This window comes from Podarcis liolepis (genome assembly GCF_965112155.1).
Source record: "Podarcis liolepis genome assembly, chromosome: 1".
Lineage (NCBI taxonomy): Eukaryota > Metazoa > Chordata > Lepidosauria > Squamata > Lacertidae > Podarcis > Podarcis liolepis.
In genome coordinates, this window is record NC_139554.1 from 86,045,419 (window position 1) to 86,065,944 (window position 20,526).

A 20,526-nucleotide genomic window follows, 5' to 3' on the forward strand; every position below is an offset into this window, starting at 1 on the left:
CTCATCGCCGGAAGAGAACCCGGCAAGCATTCCAAAGCGGTTGAGTTTCCGGGCCTGTCAAGATGGCGGCGACCGGCGACAGCGAGGAGCAGGAGGAGTTGGCTGCGGATTGGTAAGGGAGCGGTTCGGCCTTGTGTGTCCTCCTTTCTCTCTCAGCGGAAGGCAGATGAGCAAATGCCTGGCGGATCCCCCCCTTTCCTCCTCTGTTTTCTGTAGCCCAGGCCATCTCTTCACGAAGGAATTTTTTTGTTTCTTCGTTCGTCTTGTTCTTATGTAATGTTCGACATATACGATGTGGTTCGTCATCTTCCTGGGTCTCGTCACAACCCCCCGCTATTTCTGAGGGTAGGGGGCTGAGAGAGAAAGGCAGCGCCCAGTAGCCGAACAAGCAGCGATATGAATCTTATATCCAAGCCAAGTGCAAAATCGACTCCCTGGGCCAATCCTGTTCCTCCTCGCCCTTTGGTCTTCTAGCAGGGGTTTTTTTTTTGTTTTGTTTTGTTTTTTACAAACTCCTTATGAAAAACTGTAGATAGAGAAATAAATGCCTTCTCTTTACCGCAGTTACCTGGCTAGAAGCATATGCCAACTGAGATCTCTTCTCAGTCAGCTGCTGTTATGCCACTGGTTCCTTATGAATATTATGAAAAAATACTCCATGCAACAATCTCACTCTCGGTTAGTATTACAGCTGTGTTTCTGCCCTTTGCAGTATGGAGCTGTGTTGTTTTTCAGCCACAGAATCAAAACAGAAAGAAAGTGACAGCCTTTCTCAAGCATGGTAAACTACCCACTGTTGTGGGAATTGTGTGTAAGGTAAAATTCTGAGAAGTAGCCAGAGAGAAATGTTTTTGTGGTTTTCATTATCACTGGCAGCAGCAAAGGTCTGCTAGTTTAGACTTTGTGCCCCTTCACAAGTGCCTATCCTCTTAAGTGTTTTAGTGGCATTTTTAAAATTCAAGTTATTATGTTGGATTGCCACAAGATGTCAGCATTTACAAATGGGTTACATGACCCCCAAAACTTAAATTAATGTAGGCGTCTAATGTGATGTATGTGTTATTTGTTCTTCTTGAACACTGATTTGCCTGCCATGGTGATACTCTAAAGCAGTTTTGCCCTGGTGGGCTAGATCTTTATCTCTCCCACCCCAATGGGCCAATTTTGAGAAGTGTGTGGGACCACCTACCTGTCAATCATTTGGTGACATATTTATATCAGGTGATTGACAGATGGACTGTTCCAACCTACTGTCATTGCTGGCCCTGGGGGAGAATTGAACTCCCTATGCATTAGCTCATGCAAGAGTTGTGTGTGTGTCTCTATGTGTTTCTGTCCTGCTCTGTACATACTGGGAGGTGCCAGTCCAGTTCCAGCAGGAAGAGGCTGATGTGCTTGATCTGAGCTGAATTGAACTTCCTGAGCTTCAGCTAATGCATAGGAGTTCAATCCTGATTTCTATCTGCCCCACACATAACATCATACATGATGGACTGGAGAAACCTGGGGAAATTAGCCTTATGTATCATATTAATTTTTTTTTCTTACTCAGGGCTCTGCCTTCAGAAGTGGAAGTCTTGGAGTCCATCTACTTGGATGAGCTGCATGTGTCTAAAGGAAATGGAAGGTAATTGCAACATTGTCAGATCCTTTGCTGGTTCTTTGTTTTATGGTATGGATCACTCCTGTGATCTTGCATATGTCATTGTGGAACTTGATTCCTGGTTTAAAAGACTGTACCCTGTTTTTGGATTAGACTACAGTGCCCTGCACAAACTCGGAATGAATTGCAACCCCTGATTCATGTTTGTTAATTTCCCAAAATATTATCACTTCTTTTTTCCCCTCCTTGTATTTGATACTACCATTCTGAAATAGTTATCTTTGTAAGAATATGGGGTGGGAAGAATGAAAGGTCTGCATTATGCCTGCTTCAATCTCCTTTCAGCCTGAGAAAGGAAGGAATAACAACCCACCTGCATTATCTCTCCTGTTCCATCTTCCTTTCATTTGACACCAGACTCTCACTTGAGCCTCTCTTCAACCCTAGGTCTGTGCCGTGGGAAATATCTATCACCCTTCATCCAGCAACTGCAGAGGACCAGGAGTCTCAGTATGTCTGCTTAACCTTGGTGCTATCCGTGCCTCTTCAGGTAAAGCCTTGTATGTCCTGAGTGACTATTTTGCTATGTAGCACTTTAGCATGGCTGTACTACTCATTTTGACTTGGTTTTGTTTCTTATTAGTATCCAAATGAAGTGCCAAAGATAGCCATCCAGAATCCTCGAGGGCTGTCAGATGAGCAAATCCAAAAGTAAGTGTATTATGCAAACTCTTTCCAGTTCAGTGCAAGAAGTAAGGTTTTCTTTGTTTCAGTCTGTCACACTTTTAATGGAAAGTGTGGGGAGGTGGGAGCTTCTTTATATTGTGTTCCACCTGCCCAATGATCTTATGTGGAATATGTATTATGCAGCTGTTCTCTTAATTTAGAGCTGTGCTGTGAAGGCTGTTGCTATGTTACTAACACTGGGAGCATGGGGAATGAGGTTACAAACAAGACTGGAAGTTCTAATCATGTATGCAGCATGTTTGGGTACATATAAATTATTTATGGTGTTTGTGTGTAAAATTGGCATTGGGGGAATACATGTTAAAGGAGATCTTTCCCTTAAAAGTTATTGATAGGTGGACAAAATTAAGAGATGAGAGGCAATGCATCTTGGTACATTACTGTATCAGAAATGCAGCATCTTCATCCAGAACAAAGTCCCATCTTCTGTTGCTCTTTACACATGGCTTACTAGAACCTGCTTTCCCTTCCATGCTTTCCCTTCCCCTAGAAGGGCTTCAAGCTGCTTTTTCAATTTCAGTCTGGTACCACTTCCTTCTAATTTGTACTGAAGTAGCTACTATGTCGGGTGAGAGGCTGGAGCCCATCCTGTATTGCTGTTGAGATTGCTATTGCAAGTGGCTGATTTAGCCACTCCAGTTCTTGCCATCTCTCTTCCCTGGACATCCATTCTAGCCTTTCTCCTTACCCTGCCCCCTTTTTTGCCTCCATTTTAGGATTTCCCAGACACTACAATGTACTGCTGAGGCCCAGCTGGGTACAGCTATGTTATATGAGCTAATAGAGGTAAGAGAACAGAAAGGGGAGGCAGGCTGTCCAGACCTATGGCTTGGGCTGTTGCGCCTTTATTGTGTGAAATGACAAACTGACCCTCTCTGTCTTCACAGAAGGGAAAGGAAATCCTTACAGACAACAACATCCCTCATGGGCAGTGTGTGATTTGCCTATATGGCTTTCAGGTAAGGGCATGCTGGATTGGCATCTTGTTTTCATTTGTGGGGAGCCATAGGGAATAAAAGCACTAATATAAGGAAGTGGAAGAATGAGGTGAAGCTGGGACTCACTCAAAAAGGAAGGAAGAGGGAATGGGAACTTGTTGGGATGTCTCTAGATCCCTTCCTTAGTGCTGTGTTGCATTCTGTTCTGCAAAAGTGTGTGCATGTGTCCCCATAGTGGGAAGGGGGGTAACAGTGGGAATGGGGTGCAAAAAGCCCCTGTTAATGTGATTGTTTGAATCTGAGCCAGCATCCACATATATTACCGTACATATGAATTGAATTGAAATTGGATTGAATGGGAATTATTATTTCAATGTATGCTGAAAACGCACAGTGTAGCTGATTTGTATTAATAGGAATCTGTTCCTTCCCCTGTGCAGGAAAATGAAGCTTTCACTAAGACGCCATGCTACCACTACTTTCACTCACGTTGCCTTGCCAGTTATACAGAGCATATGGAGGAAGAGATCCGTGCAGAGAGGAAAGAAAGAGTACAGCCTTTGGCACCTCTGCCCAAAGAGGTAATAGCTCCTTGCATGCACCCCACAGCTGCTTCTAGAACTTCACCAACTTTTTCCTCCAGGAATTGCTTCTGAATCTGGATCAACATTTCCAGTTCATTTTGGTTATTGGTTACGGTGTTGAGAGCTGTGGACAAGATTTTCCCAGATAAATGTTAAAATGGTTTTCCATGGTTCAGTGCTGTGCATACTTTCACATTTGCAAGTTATTTTGTCTACAGAGAACAAAATGTTAAGTGATGTGTAAAGTCTGGGAATCTAGTTAAAGACCAGAGGAGATGGTCAACATATCTTCCTTTGCTTCAAATACTAAGGAACTGGGGTTCTGTAGATAAAGGCAATCTTCACAGCTGCAGTACAAGTGACCAAAAAGTATACTCACGTTATATCTTCTTGAACACCTGTGTTGGTGTGTTTCCTGGTGGTAAAGATTGTGAATGGACTACAACATACACAAAAAAGCTTTGCCAAGAAACAAAAGTTATCTTCCTCCACTCCCAAACAATAGAATAGTCCTGAGGGCAGGGTTGCTAGTGGTGAATCTTCACTCTGAGATAATTTTTGCACTAGCTTTGATGCAAGTTGTGATTGCATTAGGAAGGCCCAGTAGCATCTTATAAAAGAGAACACTTTACTGGTGGATGCTTATAGAATGAAATTAATTACTGTATTTTTCGCTCTATAAGACATACTTTCCCCCTCCTAAAAAGTAATGGGAAATGTGTGTGCGTCTTATGGAGCACATGAATGCAGGCTGCGCAGCTGTCGCTGAAGCCAGGAGAGCAAGAGGGATTGGTGCGCACCGATCCCTCTTGCTCTCCTGGCTTCAGGGACAGCCCCGCAAAGCCTCCTGAGCACAGCAGGAGCGCTCCTCCCGCTGTGCTCAGGCTTTGTGTTGCTTTCTTGTTTTCCTCCTCTAAAAACTAGGTGTGTCTTATGGTCAAAGTGCGTCTTATAGAGTGAAAAATACGGTAAGTTCCCAGGAGGCTTGGATGATGAGCTCAGAATCCAGGCTGTCCCATGACCTTTTAGTCAAACTGCACAGCACTCTTCTGCCAATAACACTGTTGTTGAGTGCTAGAGCTCCCCAGGATGAGTAGCAGTTTATCAGGAAAATACTACTCTCTTAAGACACACTGGTGGAGTATGAGAACAGTAGCTGTATATCCCATGACTAGGTCTAACCAAGGCCGAATTTTGTTGTTATTACCTTCTGTACAGGAATTTGAAGTGCAGTGCCCTGTGTGCAGGGAGCCTCTGGTTTATGATCTTGCAACATTGCAAGCAGCACCACTTCCACAGCAGCCAATGGTAAGGAAACTTTCAAAGCAGACCTTTCACATGGACTTGCTGCTCTTTAAAAGATGCACCAGGCAGGCACCCTCTTGCTTCACTAATCTCTCTCACTTATTGGACCTGTTGGGCAACCCCATTTCTCCAAATGAGCTCTGTTAAGTGTTATTTCCAAATAATCATATACCTGGTGCTCTGTACGTCTGCAGGTGGCTATGAGTTCTAACATTCTTACCAATTTTTACTTCTACACCAGGGAGAGGAAATTATTTTCAGCCAGGGAGCTGTCTTCCTTTCTATTCAACCTTCCAGGGGCCACATAGGAATTTTATTGTTTGTATAGCAGGCTAGTTTCACACCCCTTCTTCATTTAGGCAAAAAGTATTAACAGAGTGAAACAACAGATATAGTCAACCCGTGTCTTTGCTTCCCCGTTACAGAATAAGTGGTACATAAACCAATAGGTGGTTTAGAAATAGCAGCTTAGGTTCTAACTAAGAATCCTCTGGGAGCAGCATGCTGTGACTGGAGTTTTACTAATGAGATGCTCTTGCCTGTGTAAGGAAGTGGGAGGCTGCATTCCTCCCCCCCAGTCTTTCTCTGTGCCTGCCCCCCGGCAGCCCCTTTGCCCATCAGATCTGGAGGGTTGAGAGACCCAGAAGGCTCTGTTTGGGCCAGTCATCCAATTACATGCCTCTCTTTCCTCAGGAGGTGTACCAACCTGACACACAGACACTGCAGCACAGAGAACAACTGCGCCTGATCTATCAGAAACAGCAGGAGAAAGGAGGCATCATTGACCCTGAAGCAGAAAGAAATCGCTACTTCATCAGCCTGCAAAAGGTTAGTGCAGGCAGCAGGAGTACAAAGAGGATAATGGTCATAGGGAAAGAATGAAACAATGGAGGTAGCAATTTTTACTTGCTGAGACATCCTGTCTTGTAGCACAAGAGAGAGCTTTGATATTTGCATCCTAGGCAATTCTTTTAAAGTGCTGATGACTCTTGTTGCTGGCAATTTTGCAAGTTACTATAGGGAAAGATTTAAGCAGCAAAGCCTGGGGAAGAGAGATGGGGTGACATCAATATATTAATTCCTGTGGGATCTTTGCCACTCAGACTGAGAATCAAGCCTGCTGGGTTTATGCATTTTCTGCCCTTCATTTTGGTTTCTATCCTTTTTAGCCCCCAGATACCACTGAACATGAACAAGTAGCCATCTCAGAAAATGTTCTGGATACTGACAAGGAACTGAGGCCATCAGTCCGCTCAGAACATACCCAAGGAACTGCAGAGGCTGCTGTTCCAGTGAGGAATGAACCTGAAAAACCAGAGAGACCTTCTGTCCCTTTGCATTTCCATAGCAAGAGAGAGAGGACTCGAGATGAGAAACCATCTATACAAGGCCCTGGCTGGCAGCTGCGCTACAAGTCACTGGAGACACCAGCAGAAACTCATTGTCTTCTCACTGTTGAGGGGAAATCCAGAACCTTCAGTAGAAGACCCAACTGGAGAAAGGAGAGGGGACAGCGAAGCTGTGGGAGGTACAATCAAGACTTCTCAAAATCTTGCAGCAGAGACCAAGTGTCTTCACTGGTGGAGAAAAAAGAGCTGCGCACCAGAGGAATCTCACCAACCAAAGAGGGAGTGTATTTGAGAGAGGAGAAAAATGTTGTGGGGAAATGGACGCAGGAGCAGAAAAGTCAAGCCCATGACAGTGAGGAAGTAAACTTGGAGGTTAGCCATAATGAGCTCAGGGGGTCGGCCAAGTGGCAGGGTCGCCGTGGGATGCAGGATTGTAGGCAGTGGGAAAGGACCAAGGGCAGAGAACATGGATCTTATATTAAAGTGCCAAGAGGCCGAGGACGCACCACATTGAACTCAAGGAGAGAGTTGCAGAGCCAAGAGACTGAGGATGGCTCCTAGCAGGCAGGAGTTGAGGCTTGAGGGGCTTTTTCTAGGGGTGAACACAGGTGATTTTGTTGTACTGTCAACCATTGGCCTGGATTGTAAGGAAAAGCAGATCTGTCTTGAAATTCTCCTCTCGGCCATGGGCGGTTTATGTCTTGCAGAGTAGGGGTATATTGTCCTCAGAGATCAGAATTACTGTCTGTGGACTGTAGTAAATAACTGAATAATAAATGGTAGCCAAATGCTATTGCCCATGGGTAAACTGTAGGATCTTACAGTCAATCAGCACTGTGTAGAGGACTGAGGCTGAATCACTGAACTAAAAGCCAAGCTTGAAAAATAACTATTAAGTAACCCTGTTCTAAAATAGGTGCTAAAAATAGAAGGACCATAAGGGAGTACAGGTCTCCTTGTTTACTGTCCAGAACTATGGAGAGGACTTGCAATTAATAGTGTCACTATTTTTAGACATGCCTTATTGATGGTATTGGCATATGTGAAAAGAGTGGACTTTAATCAACATTGAATTGGCGGCTGTTGACCACAGAGGGTTCTTTAAGCCCCCCAACTGTGGCCAGACTGAATGTTGGGGTCTCCCACTGCCTCATTGTAATTGGCTAATGTTCAGTAGTGATTGACCTTGAAGTGCAAACATCAAACATGCCTATTCTAAAGGGCCTTTAAATTATAAGAAGTCCAACTCCTTACTCACCCAGTAGTTGGATTTGGAGCTAGTATTGGCAACAAAGGCTTCAGCTCCAGGTACACCAAGGCTCTCGTCTTTGCCTATTTTCACAAATGTGATATCCTGCAATGATTTACTACTAACTGTAATCCTGTCCAGAGTTCACGTGACTTATGTTTTGGGTCTTATCATCTTTGATTCGAGCCAAATTTGGTTTTGTTGGGGTGAGAAGTCTCTTGTGCTCAACTGGCTTTCCCTTCCTAACCTTATGGCTTTGTGTATGTGCATTCACCCACACACCATTCAAGAACAGCTCTACTCTCCATTTGGGAGGGTAATACCAATGTACCTACCTATTTTTAGGCTACACAGTCCCTGTCATCTCCCTCAGCAAAATGCAGCCTTGTCTTCATGGGTATTTCTGCTCAGAGGAGGAGTCTGTAGCAATATGGAGTACATGTGGCCACTATGCAAACATTTTGAACAGACTTTCCTCCACTTGTATTTCTATTTTGTCACATATTTATGGCCTTCCTCCCCCCACAACAAATTTTACCCTAGGCTGTGTGAAAGTTCCCAAGCTGCTTAAATTCCTTATATGTCTGCAAAATGTCCCCCCACCCCTCCCCAAGTGAAGCTTTGCCAGACTTCATAATTTTCCTTTTCTGCTTAGCCACAGTAACATTGTAGATGTGTGACAACTTTACAGAGCACAGTGGCCAAAATGACCTTACAATAGAAGTGTGACTGATTTTAAACCAGTTCATGCTAGAGGCTAAAGCATGTCATTACTCATTTGCATGCATGCACATGTACCAGTTTGAGCAGTTCTGCCTATTAAAAGGATTGATGTGAGATTGATTTACCTCCCTGCACTGTGGTGAGGTGTAATTTGTGGTGATGTGATGCAAAACAGGAGTATTAAAAGCAATTTGAGTAAACCAATCTATGACTTTTTCGTGGATAAAGAACATAGCTGCTGCTGTGCTGCATGTGATGAGACCATTCAACAATATTACCTTCCTGCCTCTTTTTAGATGGTTTCTAACCTATGACCCAAGCAGTTTAAGACTTCTTAGCTAAAATGAAATACCTTTTGATTATAAATGAAAAACAATCGGGTTCTAATTTGGACATCTTTCTGTTGGATTCACATTTTCTTTTTTGTAAACTGTTCTTCTAAGGAGAAAGGCTGCTTCATTTTGCACCACTTGAAACTTCTGAACAATAATGAATGGAGCCTACATAGAATACAAAACATGGGTAACACAGTATCTAGATCCTGATTGGCTTTTCTGGACAGGGTTATAATACAGACATAGGTCCAGGTCCAGGAATACCTAAAAGCTATACATCTTAGGAACTTGGGTCATAAAAACTGACCCAAAGGCACTTTGTTAATTGGTGAGCAAAGTGCATATAGCTCCTGTAGTGTGCATTAGGTAAAAAAAGAAAGAAGGTAAGAGCTGGATTTCAGGCTACTTTATTAGAGTACACAAACTGTTCATTTGAGTTTGGATGGATTATTTCAGATTACCTGTCAAACTAAGCAGTCTTCCTGAGTTGCTTGAACCAAACATATGCAGATATACAATGTCTGACTCTGCCCTATTGAGCAGCCATCTTGATCTGAAGGGAGGTTATACAATGATGAACACTCATCCTAATGTGTGGAGGTTATATATATTTCCATCTATATATTTTTCTGTCTTTTATACCACACTTTTTCATGCAGTTCCCCAAATGCAAAGAGTCTGGTTTTTAAAAGTGGATTTTGTTGCAGCAAAGCACTTATTCCACTTGAATTGTATAGACTTATTTTTCTGATTGTGGGACGCGGGTGGCGCTGTGGGTTAAACCACAGAGCCTAGGACTTGCCGATCAGAAGGTCGGCGGTTCGAATCCCCGCAGCGGGGTAAGCTCCCGTTGCTCGGTCCCTGCTCCTGCCAACCTAGCAGTTGAAAGCACGTCAAAGTGCAAGTAGATAAATAGGTACCGCTCCGGCGGGAAGGTAAACGGTGTTTCCTTGCACTGCTCTGGTTTGCCAGAAGCAGCTTAGTCATGACCTGGAAGCTATACGACGGCTCCCTCGGCCAATAAAGCGAGATGAGCACCGCAACCCCAGAGTCAGTCACGACTGGACCAAATGGTCAGGGGTCTCTTTACCTTTTACCTTTACTATTTTTCTGATATGCAACTGAATCCCTTCAAAATATGTAATGGGACGGTGCCATGTGGGAGGTATGGTAGAAGAGAGATGAACGTGCTCAAAACTGGAACAGGAGCCAAACATCAGACAAGTAGGAAGGGATGAGACTGGGAAATAAAGGGACAAGAGGAGCAATGGAGTGAGGGTACCATGTTGTAGAACTGAAGGTGAACAAAATACTGTTTGCCCCATTTGCTCTCTAGGACTGTTGAGATCCTTAAAAAATATCCATCACTATTAACAAGTGTTTGATTATAGGGCATACACAGCGTACTCATGGAGGAAACAGCTGCTGCTTTTTCTTTCATTCTGTCATCCTTGGTGAATGGCTGTGCCTTCTTTGAGTAGGTCTCAAGGCATCTGGATCTGTGCTGTTGATCACATCCTCTGCTTGACACTTTCCCCTATTGTTTTGCTGTCTCCTGATTGTTCTGCCTTCCTTTTTACCAACTGCTCTCGATCCTTTAAGGACTTTAGCCCTCATTTCATAAACCCACCCCATTTTCTTCCATCTTGTCCACATCCAGCAATTTCTTTTATAAAATCTCTGAAGTGCAGGATCTGTTTCTTCCTGAACCTTCCTAGTCTTTCCCATGCTTTTGCCTATTTGTCTGTGATATATTAGAGTTACTGTCCCACCCTGGGTTAAAACTAATACCTCAAGTATCTTCTCTCTCCACCCCCCCCCCAATGTATGAAAGAACCCCCTTTCCATGTTTTGCTGTTGTAACATTGGCAAGAAGAGCAAGTGCTGTTTCACACCCGGGTGTTGCTATAAATAGAAGTGGAACCACCCGCCTCAAGAACACTCAATGGCACTAACAGTACGTCCTAACCCAGCCTGCATGGAGAACTTCATTGTAACCATTAACTCAGATCAAACAGACTTGGGAATCGTTAGAGATCTGGCAGTGCTGTTTACGGCATACGTAGCTTACTGCACGCACACACATATATATGTGGTTGATTGTTGTTGTTTAGTCGTTTAGTCATGTCTGACTCTTCGTGACCCCATGGACCAGAGCACGCCAGGCACTCCTGTCTTCCACTGCCTAAACTCGACACAAGTATTTCCAAGGTGGGAAGAGTGAGTGTGTACATTGATGTTTGGGTGATGGGCACCATTTTGAATGAAAATAGTGAACCAAGACATTATTTTGGTGTTACTTTGCCCATTTTTGGCACAGGTTCAGTCATCTGTCGAGATCATAACGAAACATTGCACAAGGGTTCCCAAGATGGGGGCAGCAATCTTTGGCAATGTTTGGCTGCTGGATGCCAAGCCTGTGCAGAGCTTGTCTGAGACCCATGGCAGAAGTCCCCTGTTGACTGGGAGGAATGGGGTATTATTGGCATGACAGTCCAGCAAGCCCCTGCCCCGTCCCCCAGCTGGCTTAGCCCTCTGAGGCCCGGGGCAGGTATGCCTGGCTCCCCCCACTCTACACAGGCTTCCTGGACACCATCTTGAATCATGATGGCAGACCAAAACATGACTTTGGCATGACTTCACCCAATTTTTGGCGGGACATGTCTAAACTCACAAATTACACTCCGTTTAAAAATAACAGGTTTCTAAAAATTCCCAGGCAGCGCCAAGCACCCCCTGCTAATAAAAGTGGCGGAACCATCTTAGTGATATTTTATATTAAATCCTGATGGGGTTGTGTGCCTTGTCTCTTACAACACATATCTTCCATCTAATAGATAAGAGCAGAGGTTAGACATATAATGGTCACAAGTTATCTCTGCTTTGTTGCCTTTGCAGTAAGTTTCACTCACTGTAGGAAGCAGCATTGCCAGATCTCCAAGCCAAGTCACAATAAAGAGCTTCTCAGTCCTTTGAATTTAGCTAACAGTTCCAATAACTGTAAGTGACCCTAGGCCAGTACATACTGTCTATGCTTCCATAGATAGCCAGGTTTCCCCTGCAATGAGTACCTATTAGCGCCGGGAACAGAACAAACAGTGAGCTTCTTCTAAAAATATCCCATGCACACATAATGTGTAGGGAGTTCTCTCCATTCAAAACAGTGATCAGTAATGGACAATCGGTGTTCTGTTTAATAAATATAATGAAACCAGTAAGGAAGTATCAACAGAGTTTCTATGGAATCTACAGTGCAATCCTATACTCAGAAGTGAAGTGAGCCTTGCTGAGTTCAATGGACCTTACTCCCAGCTCAGGTAAATGTGTATGGTATGACATCCTTAGAATCCCAATATTTTTAAAGCTGACCAATCAGCTCTTTCCCCCATTAAATCTGGGCACCAAATTAGCAAATGCATTCTATTCAGCTCAATATCCATTCTGTGTTTTTAATCATAATCTTGGCTGGCAGGGATGAGGGACTAACCTTCAGAAATAGGTTATGGACCTAGGTTTCCTTGGCATTCATGGAATTGCCATTATAATATGCAGTGCTTTTTTCTGGGGGAATGCAGGGGTATGCACACCCCTAAGCATTTTGTGAATCTTTGTACTTTTGTCATTTACTGTTTTTATTTTTCCCAATTTGAGCTATAAAATGGTGGTTTTCTTGAGTCAAAATGAGAGTACCCCGAAACGGTTTTTTAGAGGAGGGGAAGCACTGATAATATGTTTGCACGGTGTATAATAATTGCCTGAAATAGTGGGTTTTCATCATGACACATGTGGAGTACGGAGCCGATGTGATGTGTGAGGTGGATTCCATTTGATGCCTTTCCACTCACAGAGAAGGCATCTGATAATGGAAGAACACAATTCACTGTGTTCTAGAGGGTTCTTCAACCCCCCCTGGAAACTGATTCTTTGGGGGTACAGGGGGAATTAGCAAAAACTGCCGTTCCCTCCTCCTCCATTGGGCACCATGGGCATCTCTCCCAGATCCAAAGCCCTTCCATGAGCACAGGTGCGCCAACTGGATCCAACCATGTGAATTTTTTTGTTTTCTGGCCCACGTTTTTGTCCTTTAAGGCCTAGCAAGGAGGACTGGATCAGGGTAAAATCTGAGGCATTAAAATATTCCAGTGTTCTTTGTTCGTTATTTCAAAATGTGGTCTTAACAGAGGCAGAGGAGGCACAAAGCACATGAAGACTTTTTGTAGCGCACTCACACATATTCTTATTTTATCTGATTGGGCCTAAACACCTCCTCAGAGGGGCACATCATTGTGCAAACAAAACTCAATTTGAAATGTTCATAACATCCAGTCCAATCCCAGCAAATTCCACTCTGGCTCATTCTACTCCTTCCCCCAGTGCCGTCCCTTTTATAAAGAGGGTTCAACAAAAACGTCCCAGACCAACTTAGCAAACCCTCTGAAACAATTAGGATGTTTGGGCTGCTCCTGTGCCTCGCTGTGGCTTCCTTAGTGAGTATTTTGCCCAGTGAGGGAATGCAAACCAACTGGTGGAAGTGAGATAACCTAGGGTTGCCATTTTTCAAAAAGTAAAAATCAGGACACCCCAAAAATTGTTTGTTTGTTTTTTAAAAAAATGCCCCAAACACATGATTTTTCGATTGACTTGCCTAAGATCCAGGACAAAGTGCTGCCTTTCAGAAATTCCCTCGGAGGTCAATTCTGCCTTTGAAATCCCTAGATAATCCCAGCCCACCCTTCAAAATGTAGTACTTCCAGAAAGTGGCTTAATATTGTAAATGGGTTGTCCAGATATCACAAATGTAGTGGTGTGTTTTTTTAATTTACCAGATTTTCCGTAGCAAGGAGGGAAATACAGGCTAACAATCTGATGCTGATGTACTGGGGATGCTGAGAAAATTATTCCGTTCATGAATGAGGAACACTTACCTGTGATTCCTGCATAGCAGGGGTGGAATAAATGACCTTTGAAATCCCTTTCAAGTCTACAGTTCTACGACCCCACAATAAACACCCACCTGGAAGCATCCCAAAAGCCCAAGATGTACGAGAAAACAAATGATTATTTCCCTTTGGCTTTGACACATCAAACAGGGTTTTAGATGCAACAATTCCTACTTGGAAATAATTTATACAGTGGTATAAAGAGCAGAAAACAATGCAAAGACTTGTGGGAGCAAAGAAGGCATGACATGGGTCTGGAGATTCTTGCATTTCATTCAATATTGTGAAACCATGTTTTTGTTCAGGAATCACATGAGAAGCAACCAGAACTCAGTACTAAAGTGAGTTACTTAAGCTGCACATATACCTTTAAAGCATTTTCTGCTTCTGGGCACTGTCCTTTACTCCTTGCAGAGTTACGATTCCCAGCAACCCTTAAAAAACTGCAGCATCTAGAATTCTTTGAGGGAAAGAATGTGCTTTGAATATAAAAGTGTAGTGGATATACTCCAGTGGGAAGGGAAGGGAAGGGCAGGAGAGTAGAGTGTGAAGGGATTGTGGTTTAGCACGAGCAAGCGTAGATTGAAAGGAGTGGATTGAGGCTGTAGGAGAGCAATCAGCTCATAGGCCAAACGAACTACAGTGGCACCTCAGGTTAAGTACTTAATTTGTTCCAGAAGTCCGTACTTAACCTGAAACTGTTCTGAACCTGAAGCACCACTCTAGCTAATGGGGCCTCCTGCTGCCGCCGACCCGCCGGAGCACGATTTCTGTTCTCATCCTGAAGCAAAGTTCTTAACCTGAAGCACTATTTCTGGGTTAGCGGAGTCTGTAACCTGAAGCGTATGTAACCTGAAGCGTATGTAACCTGAGGTACCACTGTAGAAGCTTTATTCTTTCAAATGGTAACTACCTAGACTCAAGTACAATCTGTTGGAAGAGACTTTACCCAAAAAACACAATGTAGAAGGCTCAGTCTAGTGGTGAATGGGGAGCATTTCCTGGCTAAAGGATGTGGTGGGGAGGTTGCTGTTCTCAGGAAACTATCCTGACCTTAGTTGACTATCAGGTTATGAGAAAGGGCTAAATCAAGCGATGAAGCATCCCATTTGCCTTTCTGCATCCATCGTCCCAGGTTGCTGCAGATCAGATCATCTTCCACGATGGACCAATAGCAAGTGATGACGAAGACAATAAATGTATCTGCAGCATAGAGCTCCCCGACACTACTTTTCCTTCACATCTGATGGTTATCCTGGAAAACGCTTATAAGAACCTGACTGATATTTATGAAGAAGAAGGGAGCAAGGTAAGGGGGCACACTTCGGCACATAGACAGCATGCCAAATATTTATTCCCTGCCTAGAATCACTAATGCTGTCTAGTTCTGACTGTTTCCAGCAGCTGAACAATATAACACAATCAGTGACTACAGTATCATATGAGCACTGATCCTGAGCATATTTTCTACAGTGTTTATATTTGCTTACATGTAAGATTGGCTTGTTAAGAAACTGAACTGCATCCTTCTCATATTAATTCTTGCAAGTCTGGCTGATGAAGCATTGAACGAAACAGATTGGTTATCCGGAAACTCTGTTCTGGAGATATTTGGTGACAGATTATGTATATATCAAACTTTTGAATTATTCTACCGCGACTGGTGAAGAAGATTTAGAGACTTTGGTTGTAATTTCTGATCATTTGTATTAGTCTATAAATAGTGTTTAGTGCCATTGTTATTGGCCATCATGCTGTGTTATATTGTTCAGCTTGTCTATATTGTAACACAGGGGAATGGTACTGGCGGGGGGGCGTGTGTGTGACAGAATGTGGCTCACAGCTCACAGATCTTTCAAGGCATGTTAACCCTTCCTCCAAAGCACTGTTACTGGATAGCCCTGGTAAAATAGTCCACCACCACCCACTATAAACTAAATTTGTCAGTCACAGAAGTGCTCCGAATTCTCCCGTCTCCACAGCCCAATGTTTGTGAAAGTGCAAAGTTGAAGTCTACTCATTGTCTGGATACACCTTCAAAACTGAGTGATAAAAGAATGGTTGTTCCAGAGAAAAGGACAAGCATGGAAGCAACAATTGTAATGAAATGGTTGTTCATGATTTGTGGAAAGATGTTTTCAGTATCCTGCTAAGTGTGTGTCCTGTAAATTTCTCTAGGCTATGAAACTCCAGACAGACTTGGCATCATTTAATAGTACCTTGAAGAAATTAACCGCAACAGTGCGTCAGGTTGAGATGGAAGGTATCAAGGATGAAGAAACTTATCAAGACCTCCTAGAAAAAATTAATCATACGAAGCGATGGGCTCGGGATCTGACTAATGCTCTAAGTGCAACTGGTGCGGGCATTACATCTTTAACCGAACAGGTAGGTACAAAATGTTTGGGAGCACAGCAGTTTGAATTGTGCTTGCACATTGTACTGAATACACCAAGAGTGGTGCTCCTGTTTGAGAGGATTCAAACCTGCTTTAGAAAGAGCATTTGGGGGACTGTTTGGGGCTCCTCAAGGAAACTTTTAAAATATTTCTGTGCAATGCTGAGTCCTCCATGGCTAGAGAGCTGCTTCAGGGAGCAGGAAAACATGGGATGAGAATTTTGCCTATTTTAATGCTTACCACTAGCATAAAGTCTCAAAAGAGGTTATTCCTTCCTTACCTCTCCTCGTTATTTTTTTACAAAAAAACAGACACTTTCAACATTCCATGGCTCATGGACCTACCGTAATTAAGAATGTTGTGAGCAAAGGCAAAAACCTCTGCTCCAAGGCATGTAAGATGGAGCCAAGCATCATTTTCATCAGGGATTTGGGGACTGGTAGTCCTACTAACTTAGTAGCACTAAGCCCATCCCTGAGCCAAAGGATGCTCTGCCAAGGCTCTTTGAGCACCTGCTGCCACAACCACTATCCTCTTTCCTGGCCTCAAAGGTGATTTCTTAGCAATTGAGGACAGGGATGTGAGGAAGGAGGCTGTGCAGAACACAAGTGCCTTCAAGCCTTTTGCAAGTGCTTGCACTGACTTCTTGCAGAAAGCTTAAGCTCACAAAAGTGCAATCCTTTGGAATTCAAACAGTGAGATATTCATGCATCCCTAAACTTAATGACTAGATGCACCTAAGTCCTGTTCAAATGTTCTTCAAAAGTGGGTGAGAATAGCACATGGAGGGGAGGGGAGTTGGGGCCATGCACTCACATCTCCATCTACAGCATCCCCACTGCCCCTCCTCTGACATACACACATTGAATGAGGAGGTCTGGAAAGGGGACCTCAGTGGCTGAGCATATTGTAGATCCTCCCTGCAACTGGAAAACCAGTACTAGCAGGTTTCCTGATCTCAAGGAGGATTCTAAGGGCATTCCCTTAGGCAACATCCACACCATACATTTGAAGCACATGGCTTCCTCCAGAGAATCCTAGGAAATGTGTTTTGTGAAAGGTACTGGGAACTGTAGCTCTGGGAGGTGTAAACTACAGTTCTCAGGACACTAACTGCACAATTTCTGGTTGAAGCCAATTGGGCCTCTGGTTGATCTCAGTGATGAGATATAAGGGCTCAGGCAGGCCTTAAGATATCCTGGACCCAAGTTGTTCAGGGTTTTGAATTTTTGTGAAAACTGCAGGTTCTTTTCACACATAGTACATCTTTATTGTATGATGCTTAGCTGGGGGGTAGGATTTGAGAAATAAAGGCATGCCCCCTTAGCACCTTTGAGATATTTCCCAGCCGTTCAGAAGCCTTGGAGAAGATCCAGCTATTAAGAACAATCAGTCAGTGTCTCTGGGTCATAGAATTATAGAGTTGGAAGGGACCGCAAAAGTCATTTAGTCCAACTTCCTGCAATGCAGGATCCTTTTGCCCAATGTGGGGCTTAAACTCATATCCCAGAGATTAAGAGTCTCATGCTCAATCCATACAATAACAAGAGAGGTAATTGGTTACATCATCATCATCTCTCTCTCTCTCTTTCTCTCTCTCTCTCTCTCTGTGTGTGTGTGTGTGTGTGTGTGTGTTTGTGCATGCTTTAGCCTCTCTCATTCAATCACTCATGAAGCTGTCAAACACATCTACTACCACAACACACAGGGAGACGCTGCAGTAGAAAATTGCTTGGGGCTGTTCAATTAAACATGTGCTAATATGTTTCAGGTCTCCAATGTCTTCAGTATTGTGTGGGAACTAGAAAAGTTTGACGAGAACAATGTGTTGTTGACACATAGGGAAATAGCCACTCTCAAGAAACAACTGGCCGATTGCGAAGACTCTGTTACAAATCCCAATTCTGGCCTCTCTCCCTCTGGAAACTGGACTCCAGAGTTTGGTGAGTCCTACCGTGTGATTGTGGGCTGGAACGTCTCCTTACATTGGTTTGTCTATAAGCTACATTATCATCATCATCATCATTATCATCACCATTATCACCGTCACCAGTATTAATATTTATTTGTTGCTTTTTTCACAAAAGTGACTGAAAGCAGCTTGCACTGTAAAAACCACCATTAAAAACAAATCTAAGAAAAAGAATAACATCACGGCATAAAATGCTCATTGTATATAAAAGAGCAGATCCAAGTCAATCTGCCCCACTAAAAATGTGAGTGGAAGAAGACACCACAAACATAGTTAAGTACTCTCCCAAATGAACGGCCAAAAGCCTAGGAGAATAAAAAAAATGTTTTTGCCTGGGACCTAAAAGCAGATAACACAACCAGGCATGCCTCCCTGGGGAAAGCACTCTACAAACGGGGAGCCACCACTGAGAAGGCTTGCTTCAGTCTGGTCACCCCACAAACTTAACCCAGCTTCTTCTCACAACTAGCACATCCTCAGCGAGCTATTTGAGGCACCAGCTGACCCAGGAAAATTTTACCGTCATTTAAGCTTTGAGCTCTTTCACTAGATCAGTTCTCAGTTTGTACCGGTAGAGATCAGGGTAAAAGGAATTTCCTAATAATTACTGGATTACCTCCCACTTAATAGTTCTTTATATTATAAAGAGGCCTGCAGAGCCCTTCTGGTGCCACAGGGTCCCCCCGCCATTTGACATTAGACTTGAAAGAAGCATTCTGTTGCACTTACTAATAGAATGTAGCATGTGCTTGTGCTTAGTGCTCACAGCAGTTCTCAGGTTTGCAAATGATCCCAAAAGGGATGATGACCACCTGCTTTAGTGAGAATTTTGGAAGGCAAACATGTAATGAACAGCTGATCAATGACAGTACAGAGGAGGAATTGGGAAGCATTATGCAGAGAAAACACAGCAGGGCAGAGGAGTCTGGGTTGGGGGGCCTGTCCCGTTTTCTAAACGCAGTGGGATAAAACTTGGCAAAGCTTTTGAAACCAACAGAATGCCTAACATGATCACAGAAAACAAAGATGATTTAGTTACTTATCTTGTAAAATTTATGCACCTCTTGTTTATTAAAAAAACCAAAAAAAACCCAAAACCCTCAGAGCAGTTTGATGAAGGCGGAGAAAAACTTGTCAAGAGGAGCCACAAACAAAAGTAATTCCCTTTCTATTCCCTGGCAGGTAACTGCAACAACAAGGTGTTGATAAACGTTAGCAAGCCACTTATAGTGAAACTCAACTGGCAAGGTTTAAGCTACAAATTCAGAGCTTGGGGAAAGGACTTTGCTGTTGGAAACAAGAATCCTGACGCATACTGGGTTGCCCCGCTCAACACAGACGAGCGTTTGTTGGAAACCTACCGCATCTACAACTCCTATTCCGACCTGCTGCTCTACAAAAGCCAAATAGAGAAAAGCCTTTCTCAATTTGTTGGGTTCACCTGGAACTACATCAACTGTGGGCAGGGAAGCGGGACTATTTTGTACAACGGCAGCTTCTATTACAACTGCTACAACTCCAGGAACCTGTGCAAGCTGGATGTGGCAACCAGTAAGGTCCACCGCAAGACCGTCGAAGACGCCGTGTTCAACAACTGGTACTCTTATAGCGGAATCAATTGGCTGGACTTTGATTTCTCCGGGGATGAGAATGGACTGTGGCTCATTTACTCCATGGAAAAAAGCAAGGGGAAAATATCGATTGGGCAGCTGGATCCCAATACTCTGACAATAGTCGGGTCATAGCAAACCTCACTGTACAAGCCTAAGGCAACCGGCACCTTCATGATCTGTGGGGTGATGTATGCCTTGATGCAGGTGAGTGAACACAATGAGAAGATCTTTTACAAATATGACACTAACACAGCCACAGAAGGCTCTATGGACATCATCCTGGAAAAGCTCACAGGCACACCGCAAAGCATAATGTACAACCCCAATGACCACAAGCTATACATGTACAATGATGGCTACCTGGTCAGTTATGATGTGATATTCCGACGCGTACCCCTGTTCCAAAAGAGGAGCGTGGTCAGTGTGAAGAGCCAGATACTTTTGCATTGGTCAGTAAAAAACACTTCAGCTCACGAGACTTTGCCATAGCCTGAAAGAGAAAAAAGGCCAGGCACGCACAACATTTACCTATTGGCAAATACATATTTTAAATGGTAAAAGTCTTGATTGTAAGGCCAGCAGACAGATTCTATCTTTAAAGGGTATAATTAAACAAGCCCTTTTCTTCACAGTGGACTCAAGTGTCTACGTGTGTGAAGAGAACATGTCACAGGGTTGGCTGCTCTCACCATTGAACCTCCACTGCCTTTCCCTCGCACCAAATGATTCTGGCAGTAACAGGATTAGGGCTTTGGTGTGGAATCTGCTAT

General features: G+C 43.6%; 2 protein-coding genes across 3 annotated transcripts; both read left to right on the forward strand.

The window, feature by feature from the left end:
* Positions 1 to 2: 2 nt before the first annotated feature.
* Positions 3 to 8,702, forward strand: RNF25 (ring finger protein 25). 2 transcript variants are annotated; one of them, XM_083490299.1, is made up of 10 exons: positions 3 to 112; positions 1,553 to 1,627; positions 2,051 to 2,153; positions 2,247 to 2,314; positions 3,067 to 3,136; positions 3,238 to 3,309; positions 3,729 to 3,869; positions 5,091 to 5,180; positions 5,871 to 6,005; positions 6,347 to 8,702. In XM_083490299.1, the coding sequence occupies exons 1-10, from the start codon at positions 63 to 65 to the stop codon at positions 7,085 to 7,087; spliced, it is 1,545 nt and encodes a 514-aa protein (XP_083346425.1). In that variant the 5' UTR covers positions 3 to 62; the 3' UTR covers positions 7,088 to 8,702. The 2 variants fall into 2 exon arrangements, with proteins under 2 accessions (XP_083346425.1, XP_083346424.1); XM_083490298.1 differs by lacking the exon at positions 3 to 112 and adding an exon at positions 551 to 678.
* Positions 8,703 to 9,884: 1,182 nt separating this feature from the next.
* Positions 9,885 to 20,082, forward strand: LOC310700910 (olfactomedin-like). Its single transcript, XM_083490862.1, has 4 exons — positions 9,885 to 11,309; positions 15,952 to 16,161; positions 17,943 to 18,114; positions 19,326 to 20,082. Exons 1-4 carry the CDS (start codon positions 11,097 to 11,099, stop codon positions 19,886 to 19,888), a joined length of 1,158 nt encoding a protein of 385 aa, XP_083346988.1. The 5' UTR covers positions 9,885 to 11,096; the 3' UTR covers positions 19,889 to 20,082.
* The last annotated feature ends 444 nt before the right edge of the window (positions 20,083 to 20,526 follow it).